The sequence below is a fragment of the Piliocolobus tephrosceles genome, chromosome 16, assembly GCF_002776525.5.
Source record: "Piliocolobus tephrosceles isolate RC106 chromosome 16, ASM277652v3, whole genome shotgun sequence".
Taxonomy (NCBI): Eukaryota; Metazoa; Chordata; class Mammalia; order Primates; family Cercopithecidae; genus Piliocolobus; species Piliocolobus tephrosceles.
The window spans coordinates 61421186-61432744 of NC_045449.1; the positions used below are offsets into that span (position 1 = coordinate 61421186).

An 11559-nucleotide genomic window follows, 5' to 3' on the forward strand; every position below is an offset into this window, starting at 1 on the left:
TAAATCTTGGTCTCTTCAGATTGACGTCACCTGGCGCATGCCCAGTTCTTCAGATTGACATCACCTGGCGCATGCCCAGTTGGTCTGCACCTTCCCAGGTCGCCGGCTGCATTTTCGCGCCCGCGGGAAGAGTTGGGAGGGGGGGATGAAGAACCCGGAAGTGCACCATCTTGCCTCCATTCGTCCAAACAGTGATCTGCCCACCTCAGCCTCCCAAAGTGCTGGGATTACAGGCTTGAACCACCACGCCCGGCCTTTCCAGGCTGCTTCTTACCATGAGCTCTCATTTCTTCCAGCTCCTATGGCAATCACTGTCTTCATAATACATTTCTATAGTAAATAAAGCAAAATGTATATATTTAACTATAACTCCCCCTTTCCCCAAAATATCATATATTTATATTTGGGACTTTTTCTGAATTTGTCTTATTTTACAGAATGCCTCTCTGTATGGAACATAAAATTTCAAACACTACAGACTTCAAAAGAGTTACCACAAGGGACCAGTGGTCAAGTAAGTTTTTTCACTTGAGTACTTTCTCTGATTTAGTTATTTTGTTGTGTTTTGTTTTGCTTTGTTTTGAGATGAGACCTCACTGTGTTGCCCAGGCTGGTCTTTTACCCTTGGGCTCAAGTGATCCTCCTGCTTCAGAAATGTAGTTATTTTTGTGCCTAATAAATATGGTGTAAGGGAAGAGAACTCTTTGGACCTAAATATTTTGGCAGCTTTTCACACCAGGTGTGGTGATGTGTGTCTGTAGTCCCTGCTACTGAGGAGATTGAGGCAGGAATATCTTTTGAGCCCCGGAGTTCAAGGCTACAGTGCTGTATGATGGTGCCTGTGAAGAGCTGCTACAGTCCAGCCTGGACAGCACAGTGTGATCCCATCTCTGTAAATAAATAAGTAAATAGCTTGGCAGTTATTGATCAAATTAAGAATTATTTTTTACCTGAGGGATTATGTTTAGTTTGGTTATTGTTGAAATCACTTCCAAAATTCTAAATTATTGCCCGAACAATTGGCTATTTAACAGCTTTTGTTTTTAGCTGCTCTTTGGTTTTGTCTTTTTACTTACGTATTTTGAACTATACCCTCAAGCTGTTACTTTTCCTAAGAAACTAGTCTTTTAGATTATGCGTTAAATATTACCATGAAATTACATAAAAATAGTTAAAAGAATTGAAATTGAAGCTGAGCAGACTATGCACTTCCTGAGGCAGGGTTACTTGGGAGTTTTTTTCTCCAGTGTATTTTCAGTGCTTACCAAGGTGCACAGTAAGTTTTAGTTACTTAGTGAATGAATATTCATATACAAATAAAATGTAAATCAAGGCAACAGGATGTTTTGGTAATTTTAATTTGAGGATAAAGAAACAAGGTTTCGCCGGGCACGGTGGCTCAAGCCTGTAATCCCAGCACTTTGGGAGGCCGAGACGGGCGGATCACGAGGTCAGGAGATAAAGACCATCCTGGCTAACACGGTGAAACCCCGTCTCTACTAAAAAATACAAAAAACTAGCCGGGCGAGGTGGCGGGTGCCTATAGTCCCAGCTACTCGGGAGGCTGAGGCAGGAGAATGGTGTAAACCCTGGAGGCAGAGCTTGCAGTGAGCTGAGGTTGCACCACTGCACTCCAGCCTGGGTGACAGAGCCAGACGACTCCTCAAAAAAAAAAAAAAAACAAATATTTCCTTGTTCTGTCAGGCTTTTTTTCGCATACCTGTCTTATTTTTACAATCATAAGATATAAGGTGTTAAATTCCGGTTTGTAAATTTAGTGCATTAGAAGTTTGCCCATGCTATGTAGCCTTGGTAGTTATTATGTTAATAGATGTATAATAGTGACCACATTAATTTTAAACAATTGAGGTTTTTAAAATGTATGTGTTGATTAGATTCTTCTGAGTTGAAAATATTCTTTAAATTATGCTTCATTCAGACTTGGGCAAAAATAAGAGCCTATTTAATAAGTTCTACATAGAAAATTCTTCTGGGAAGTTGCTTACTTTGCCTTGTTTTTAATACTGAGAGCTTATACAGTAAGTGATAAGGCTTTATTGAGTCAGACCTTAGAAGAGAAAAAAGTTTGCTTATGTTTTTGATAACTTTTTTTGTAGCTCTGGTATTATGGGGAAAATTTGTTTATGCTACATGGAAAATCTCTGACTGTGATTCCATACAAGTGTGAAGTGTCATCATTAGCAGGTGCTCTTGGAAAACTCAAGCATGGTCAAGATCCAGGTAGAAACTTATTTACGCTTGTTTTATTAATACAAACCATTTTATTAACCTCTAGTTTCATATAGATTCCCACAGCCTTCTCTTTGTAAAGCTTGTTTTTAATTTTGAAATTTACAACTGTTTATTGAAACTTGTGAACAGGCCAGGCATGGTGTCTCATCCCTGTAATCCCAGCACTTAAGGAGGCAGAGGTGGGAGGATATCTTGAGCCCAGGACTTTAAGACCAGCCTGGGCAACATAGACCCTGTTCTCCACAGAAAAAGGAAAAAAAAAACGTTTGAAACTTGTGAACAGTCCAAATTGCAGGTCCTACTGCAAGCTGAAGAGCTACACTGTTTTGAATGCCAGTGTTCTTCTGACTTTTGGGGCAATGGGAGAACTCCTAAACAAAATCAGTAATACCTCCGTCCTCCCTTGTTTACTGATGGCCTCATCTGTTAGCTTCATGTTGTTGGATATAGAGCCTTTTTACTGTGTTATGGTTTACTTATCTGAGGTTATCAGTAGAATTACATGGACTTTAAAGCCTCTCTTAAATTGTAGGAGTGGTTTTTTTTGTTTTGTTTTGTTTTAATTTTCTTTGTTTGATTGTTTAGTTGGGCAAAAATCAGTAAGTCGAAACATTCCAGAAATTGTGCATTTTGCATTTTCTTAGGAACTCATGTCATGCCCCGTTTTGTAAACTGGGAAACACCTCAAGGATGTGGACTTGGATTCCAAAACTCAGAGCAGTCAAGAAGAATTGTAAGTTTCGTAGTTGAAATTGAAATGTTAGTGCAAATGTTGAAAAACAGAAAAAGACTGAATTATTTTAATGAATCATATCCTTACAACTCTTATAGCTTTGACTTTAATGACAGGACAGTTTGAGGCTTGAACCCAGTAACCTCACATTCTTTATCCAGAAATGCCCCACGTTGTCTATTAGTTATATTTACTTTTAAAAGTTTTTGATGAGAGCAAAAGTGTGCTTTGGGGTGTCTCATAGCCCTCTAAATGTATATTGGATCTCTTACATTGTTTTGTGATCCTAATCGGTTTACTTAATTCCAGTTAAGGAGACGAAAAATTGAAGTGAGTTTACAGCCAGAGGTTCCACCATCCAAACAACTTTTGTCAACCATAATGGTAAATAAATAATATTGAAATATGAAAAACAGAACTCAAGTGTTTCAAAGAAATCACATCTACTCTCTATTCTGTCTTACTGTTATGATCATCTTGATAGCGATAGCTATAGCTAACATCTGTGTAGTATCTTAAGGGTGTCAGAGTTGATCCAATATTTTGGCTTCTTTGATGCTTGCTATCACCTCATGAGATTGATATGGTGTTAGTCTTCTCTCTTTCTCATTTAACTTTGCAGTGTCAGCTTCAGCTTTGCAGGAATGCATGATAACTGTTAGTCATTTGAGAAAATGTTGTGCTAGGAAACTTTTACGTTCCAAGTGACATTCGTTAATGTGCCAAACTGAATTCTTGAATTCTGCCCTTTCAGGAAGATTCAGAAAAACACATTGAAGTAGAAGTACGGAAATTTTTGGCTCTGAAGCGGACACCTGACTTTCATACTGTCATTGGGGACACAGTAACTGGACTTCTGGAAAGGTGTAAAGCAGAACCATCATTTTATCCCCGGAACTGTCTGATGCAGCTTATCCAAACGCATGCGCTTTCTTACAGGTAGCTGTTTGTGTGTACCACACTGTACGTGCGTACCTCTTCTGACCTTGTTTTTTATAGTTCTAATCTTCTGGAACTCTGAAAAGGCTTATAAATGATCTGCAGTTGAGATTTTTCTTATATGTAATAGTGATTCAGATTTTTTTGTCTTAGTTTGTGCCCCGACTTAATGGAGATTGCCTTAATAAAGAAAGATGTCCAGTTGTTACAACTCTGTCTCCAACAGTTCCCTGACGTTCCTGAATCCGTCACCTGTGCTTGCTTAAAAATTTTCTTGAGGTAAGTTAGACTCCAGTGGTCCTTTCTCTTCATTACATTTATAATCTGTTACATTGTTTGATTTCCAAAACTTTGATGCTTAGGAAATGAAATTTTTCCCAAAAGTTTGGTGATAAGGATTAACCTCTTGCTCTGAATTAACATTGTAGCATTGGTGATGACAGTCTTCAAGAAACAGATGTCAGTATGGAGTCAGTTTTTGACTGTAGTAATTCTGTGCATGATGAGAAAATGGAAGAGCAAACTGAAATTCTCCAAAATGGCTTCAATCCTGAAGAAGATAAATGCAATAACTGTGATCAAGAGTTAAATAAAAAGCCTCAGGACGAAACAAAGGAGAGCACTTCATGCCCTGTGGTACCAAAAAGAGCAGCTCTACTGTATCCTTTGACATAGAGCATCCCTCTGTTTCTCTTTATAGGGTATAGTTATATGCCAAGCAATAACTAAGGAGTAACTCCGTAATGTAAGGTTTTTCTTTCCTTTTCCAATTGTGTTTTGTTTCTGTTTGAAAATAGATTATGTTCAATGCTACATTAAGTAAGGTTTACTTAAACCTGTTTAATTTAACTAGGCCGGGCATGGTGGCTCATGCCTATAGTCCCAGCACTTTGGGAGGCCGAGGTGGGAGGATTGTCTGAGCCCAGGAGTCCGAGACCAGACTGGGCAACATGGCTAGACCCCCATCTCTACATCAATTTTTAAAAAAGTAGCAGCAGCAGCAGCTATACTAACACAGAAGCTGTATCAATTCTGAAGATCAGTATTCTGCATAAATACCAATTAAAGTATTCCACATGATCTCCAATGATTAGGAGAGTGTTTGGCTATAGAGCTCTTCTAGAGACGTAAAACTTTTGTATAAATTTAGAAAACTAACATTGAGGAAGGAAGTTACTCATAAGTTCAATAGAATAGCTTCTATTTATTGAAGTAAGATTTTCCTTTAGTCCTAAGTAATGCAATTCTTCATTCAGCATATAGCGAAACATTTCTTCTGCCTCATTTGAAAGACATCCCAGCACAGCATATCACAGTAAGTGTTCATACAAGTTGTATAGAATTTTACTTCTGGTTTAAATTTTGCTGTTTAACTCCAACCAGCTGTCAGGGCATTCTAAAGGTTATCAGATTCTTTCATGTGAATAAGAGGTTGCCCAGCTCTCATGGCAAAAAATTGTGCTGAGAAAACTCGAGCAATTCTAGGGTGATAGACCATGGCATATTCCTTGTGCCAAACTTGAAGGCCAAGTTAAGCTTCCTAAGTTATACATGAATAAACACTAAAAAGAATTGCTGAGAGAAGGGTTCTCTCTTCTCTACCTTTTATTAACATACAATGAGCTCATCACCACCACTACCCCTAAACCAGATGAACTCCTCATTAATGAGAGGAACTGCATTTTATTCATTTTTGTGTCTCCAGATGTCTGGCGTATTTGTTTGATGTATAGTTAAATTGAACATCTTTTTCGGTCTTCGTGATGGGTTTATATAAGAAGATAAATTTTTTCTATCAAAGTGATAAATTGTCCATTTTTTTCCCACACAGCTGTTTCTCAAGTATTTGTATTTCCTGTATCTGAAGTGTAGCGAAAATGCTACTATGACTCTTCCTGGAATACACTCTCCTACCTTGAACCAGGTAAGATTATTTTTTTACTTTGATTTGGTGCTGGGAAAAATGTGTAAAAAAAAAGTTGTATTCAAGGTCAGCACCTGCATTCAAGAGCTGACTTCTTGTTTCCTAGGCCATAAGAATCTCTTCCCTCATAAAACTAAACCACTGCAGTTAGAAATGGGGAGTCTCTCATTTAATAGATTTCGGGATCCATAATTCTACACCACAGAATTACAATTTATCTTAAATTCCTGATTCTTCATTATGACCCTTTTCCAAGAATTTCCTTAGCCTTGATGGGAGACAACAGGAAGGAGCTGATAATATAAGTTGCCCCCTTAATAATCTCTTAAGACTAAGAGAATAGGCAGGGCCTGGTGACTCACGCCTGTAATCCCAGCACTTTGGGAGGCCGAGGCAGGAGGATTACTTGAGGTCAGGAGTTTGAGACCAGCCGGGCCAACATGGTGAAACCCCATCTCTACTTAAAACACAGAATCAGCCAGGCATGGTAATGCATGCCTATAATCCCAGATATTTGGGAGGCTGAGGCAGGAGAACTGCTTGAACCCAGGAGGTGGAGGTTGCAGTGAGCCAAGATCGCACCACTGCACTCCAGTCTGGGCAACAAGAGCAAAACTCCATCTCAAAAAAAAAAAAAAAAAAAAGAATAAGAGAGTAAAGGTTAGTGAAAAAATATTCCCAGAGAATCCCATGGTAGTCCCTCTTTAAAAATAATACTGGCCAGGTGTGGTGGCTTACGCCTGTAATCCTAGCACTTTGGGAGGACGAGGCAGGCGGATCACAAGGTCAAGAGATCAAGACCATCCTGGCTAACACGGTGAAACCCCCTCCCTACTAAAAATACAAAAATTAGCCAGGCGTGGTGGCAGGTGCCTGTAGTCCCAGCTACTCGGGAGGCTGAGGCAGGAGAATGGCGTGAACCCGGGAGGCAGAGTTTGCAGTGAGCCGAGATCACGCCACTGCACTCCAGCCTGGGCGACAGAGCGAGACTCTCCTCAAAAAAAAAAAAAAATAATAATAATACTTATAAGCCAGGCGCGGTGGCTCATGCTTGTAATCCCAGCACTTTGGGAGGCCGAGGTGGGCGGATCACGAGGTCAAGAGATTGACACCATCTTGGCGAACATGGTGAAACCCCGTCTCTGCTAAAAATACAAAAATTAGCTGGGCGTGGTGGCAAGCACTGGTAGTCCCAGCTATTTGGGAAGCTGAGGCAGGAGAATCGTTTGAAGTAGGGAGGCAGAGATTGCAGTGAGCCAAGATTGTGCTACTACATTCCAACCCTGGGGACAGAGTGAGACTCTTGTCTCAGAAAAAAAAAAAAAAAAACTTACGTTGGGTGCGGTGGCTCATGCCTGTAATCCCAACACTGAGAAGCCGAGGTAGGCGGATCACCTGAGGTCAGGAGTTAGAGACTAGCCTGACCAACATGGAGACACCCCGTCTCTACTAAAAATACAAAATTAGCCAGGTGTGGTAGTGAATGCCTGTAATCCCAGCAACGTGGGAGGCTGAGGCAGGAGAATCACTTGAACCCAGGAGGCAGAGCTTGCGGTGAGCCCAGATGGCACCACTGCACTACAACCTGGGCGACAAGAGTGAAACTCCGTCTCAAAAAAAAAAAAACGGTAAGAAACATTTAAAAATAATGTATTTACCCTCCTACAAAGGCATGTCTATAGTTCCTTGTCTTTGGACTTGTAAGAATTGGAGGCAAAGAAATGTGAACTTGGAGAAATCTGGGGCCAGCTTGCTCCCCGCAGGCTCAAGATCAACCTTCCCACATAGAAGCAGTAAAAACGATAAATTGTTTTGGTTTGGTAATATGTTATTCTAACAAAGGATTTTTAAACACTTAAATTGGCTCTTCTTCATTTAAAAAATAACTTTTTTTTTTCCTTTTCAAGAAGGCAAGATCTCACTCAGTCAACCACACTGGAGTGCAGTGGGAATCATAGTTTGGTGCAGACATGAATCCAGCCCTGAAGCAGTCCTCCCCGCTTAGCCTCCGAAGTAGTTGGGACTGCAGGTGTATGCCACCACACCACATGAAAATACAATTTTTTTTCCTTTTTTGAGATGGAGTCTTGCTCTGTCTCTCAGGCTAGAATGCAGTGGCACAGTCTCAGCTCACTGCAACCTCCGCCTCGCGGGTTCAAGCGATTCTCCTGCCTCAGCCTCCCAAGTAGTGGGGACTACAGGCACCCGCCGCCACGCCCGGCTAATTTTTTGCATTTTTAGTAGAGACGGGGTTTCACTGTGTTAGTCAGGATGGTCTCGATCTCCTGACCTCGTGATCCGCCTGCCTCGGCCTCGCAAAGTGCTGGATTACAGGCATGAGCCACCGTGCCGGGCCCTTTTTTTTTTTTTTTTTTTTGAGACAGAGCCTTGCTCTGTCACCCAGGCGGGAGTGCAGTGGTGTGATCTCGGCTTACTGCAATCTCCGCCTCCCAGGTTCAAGCAATTCCCCTGCCTCAGCCTCCTGAGTAGCTGGGATTATAGGCCCCTACCACCACGCCTGGCTAGTTTTTGTGCTTTTAGTAGAGACAGGATTTTACCATGTTGGCCAGGCTGGTCTCGATCTCCCAACCTCAAGATGATCCACCCGCCTCAGCCTTGCAAAGTGCTGGGATTACAGGTGTGAGCCACTGCACCCGGCCCACTCAGCACTGTATCAGACATTTCTTGGACCAGTAGACATACATCTGCCTTATTCCTTTTAACCAGTGCATACTATTTCATTTTACAAATATAAATTAATGTGGCTATCATTCCTCTATTGATGGACATTTAAGTTGTTTACCATTTTTTGCTGTCGTAAATCTTCAGTGGGCATCTTTATGCAGATATTCTTGTATATTTATGAGAATGCCTGTTGAATAAATTCCCACAAGAGAAATTATTGGATGAAATGGTACATGCATTTTTAGTTTTCAAAATGCCAGACTTTCTGAAGAGTTGTGACAGCTACCACCAGCAAGGTCTGAAGCATTCTTTCTCACATTCTTACTGACACCCAGTTTTGTCAAACTTACTCTTTGCCAATCAGATGGGTAACAGGTGTTACCTCATTTTAATTTGCATTTCTTTGATAATGAGAGAAGGGAACCATTTCTTGTCCATTTATATTTGTTTTTGTGAATCTGCCTAGTCGGGTTCTTTGTCCATATATTTATTGCATTTCCTGTCTTTTGGTTTATAAAAAGTTCCCTTTATATTAAGGAAATTAGCCTTTTTCTATCAAATGCATTGTAAGTTATTTGTCCTTTTATTCTCTAGTATAATTTTTGACAGACACTTTTTCATGCTATTAAAATTAATTAAACTTTTCCTCTATGACTTCTTTATAGCTTATGTTATGTTTAAGGCCCTTCCCACTCTAAGATTATGAATAGTCACCAGCTTTCCCTACTACATGGTTTTATTTTTTGTGTTTAACTCTTTGATACATGTAGAATTTAATCTGGAATAAGGAGTTCCATAGGGATCAGCTCCCCCTCCCAAATGGATAACCAGTTTCCTGGGTGCTTTGATATTTGCACGTTAACTACACCATTGGAAGATGTAGGACTACACAAGAAACTTTTATAAATGCTTAGTAATAATTCTAGTTTATGGTAGTTCATCTATAATACACAACACCTTGTCCTTGGGGAAAAATGTATCTTGCAGAATAGAAGATGAGTGGTTATTTTGTTTTGTAACTGAAAATTATCGAAACTAAAAACTAAAATTTTTAAAAATAAAAAGGCAAGGCGCGGTGTCTCAAGCCTGTAATCTTAGCACTTTGGGAGGCTGAGGTTGGAGGATTGCTTGAGGCCAGGAGTTCAAGACCATCTTGGCAATAAGGCAAAACCCCATCTCTACAAAAATTGTTAAAAATTAGGCAGGTATTGTGGTGCGTCTGTAATCCCAGCAGCTCTGGATGATTGCAGCTACTCTGGGAGGCTGAGGCAGGAGATCACTTCAGCCCAGGTGTTTGGGGGCTCCAGTGAGCTATGAGTTGTGCCACTGCATTCCTATTCCAGCCTGGGTGGCATAGCAAGATCCCATCTCTAAAATATTTTTTTAATTAAAATAGATGTTTTAAAAGCCAGAAATGAGCCTTTTTCTATTTCGTAGAAATTCCTCCATCTCTAAACTAAAATGTTCAGATTTTATTTATAAAGACTTATTTTTCTCATAACTGTTTGATATATTTATGGACTTGGTAAAGTGAATTAACCTGAAGTTAAATTTAAAATCTTCACTTTCCTTTTCCTGTTCATCTTCAGATTATGGATTGGATATGTCTACTTCTGGATGCAAATGTTACTGTTGTTGTGATGATGCCAGAAGCAAAGAGGCTACTGATAAATCTTTACAAGCTTGTAAAATCTCAGGTTTGTGATTATTTGATATACACTGATTTTATTTGTACCCAAGTATCACCTGAATTACAGTTTATTCTTAAAATTTGTCCTTACTTACTAATAGTCATGGAAGATTTGTTTCTATGTAGACATTATGGTAAAAGTTACTCTGAAACTTTTTTCTTTAGATATCTGTTTATTCCGAGCTCAACAAGATTGAAGTAAGTTTTCGGGAGCTACAGAAATTAAATCAAGAGAAGAACAATAGAGGATTATATTCAATTGAAGTGCTGGAGCTCTTCTGATATTACCAACTCTCCTTCATAGACATTTTATAAAGCTCTTTTATGTGAACTCTTGCTTCATCCAGGCAAGAACGGTGTTTTGTTTGCGACCATCTCGGTGTCAAGAGAAACGTGTCAGTGAGTACCTGGACCATCACTTACTGATGCTCCAGGGTAGGACTACAGGTTTCACACGAACCTATTCTAGGTTGTGGACATTGGTGCGGAGAGGTTCTGCAATTTTTTAAAAATATGTAACTGGGTTGATTTTAAGTAAAATTATTTGTGTATTGATAAAAGTCTAATTTCTTATGTGTTTTGAATTGCTTTTCTTTTAATAAAAAACAACCATTGAAGCAGTGATTCTAGCAAGAATGTAATTTTATCAGAGTCAGAAACTGCCTCTGCTCACTTGTTCCACAGCTCATCTTTCACACATTTGCAGTGTGTCTTCTGCAGGGACCTCTTCTGCCACAAGCAGGCAGAGAGGGGTCCTCACACAGGCACATGCTTGCCTCCTGCCATCTCCCCTGTCCTTTAGGACAAATGAAAACTTCAAGTGTGGTTCTACAGCCCAGCTTTACAGAAAGAATCCAGACGGCTGAATTTACCTTGCAGTAGTGAAAGGCTGCGTTTTAGGTCAGGCACTGTATGTAAACTTTAGTCACACATGTGGCCGTTAATAAACAGATTCTCCTCCATCATTTTTAATCTCAGTAGGCCTTAATGAAAAGAAATCCCAATGGAACAGGGTAAAGTCTCTATTAATGATGACATGCTCAGCTGGGCACAGTGGCTGACGCCTATATTCCAAGCACTTTGGGAGGCCGAAGCGGGCAGATTACTTCGGGTTAGGAGTTCAAGACCAGCTTGGCCAACACGGTGAAATCCCATCTCTACCAAAAAATACAAAAATTACCTAGGCATGGTGGTGCGTGCCTATAGTCTCAGCTATTCAGGAGGTTGAGATGGGAGACTCACTTGAACCCGGGAGGTGGAGGTTACAGTGAGCCAAGATGGTACCACTGCACTCCAGTCTGGATGACACAGTAAAACCCTGTGTCAAAAAAAAAG

General features: G+C 40.2%; 1 protein-coding gene and 1 non-coding gene across 4 annotated transcripts in view; both read left to right on the forward strand.

The window, feature by feature from the left end:
• The window catches only part of NOL11 (nucleolar protein 11), a 31797-nt gene extending 20949 nt beyond the window's left edge, over positions 1-10848 (forward strand). For 2 of the 3 annotated variants that reach the window (XM_023211993.2, XM_023211995.2), the window contains 11 exons: positions 438-514; positions 2118-2241; positions 2898-2986; positions 3296-3370; positions 3741-3925; positions 4079-4204; positions 4354-4584; positions 5162-5240; positions 5757-5849; positions 10124-10231; positions 10390-10848. In XM_023211993.2, coding sequence (XP_023067761.1) covers positions 438-514; positions 2118-2241; positions 2898-2986; positions 3296-3370; positions 3741-3925; positions 4079-4204; positions 4354-4584; positions 5162-5240; positions 5757-5849; positions 10124-10231; positions 10390-10506 — 1304 coding nt within the window. In that variant the 3' untranslated portion in view covers positions 10507-10848. The remainder of the gene's footprint in view (positions 1-437; positions 515-2117; positions 2242-2897; positions 2987-3295; positions 3371-3740; positions 3926-4078; positions 4205-4353; positions 4585-5161; positions 5241-5756; positions 5850-10123; positions 10232-10389) is intronic. The other variant, XM_023211994.2, reaches the window with a different exon arrangement.
• LOC111542607 lies at positions 7507-7637 on the forward strand. The gene has a single exon (XR_002731610.1). It is a non-coding gene; the product is annotated as a small nucleolar RNA SNORA38 (small nucleolar RNA).
• Positions 10849-11559: the final 711 nt, after the last annotated feature.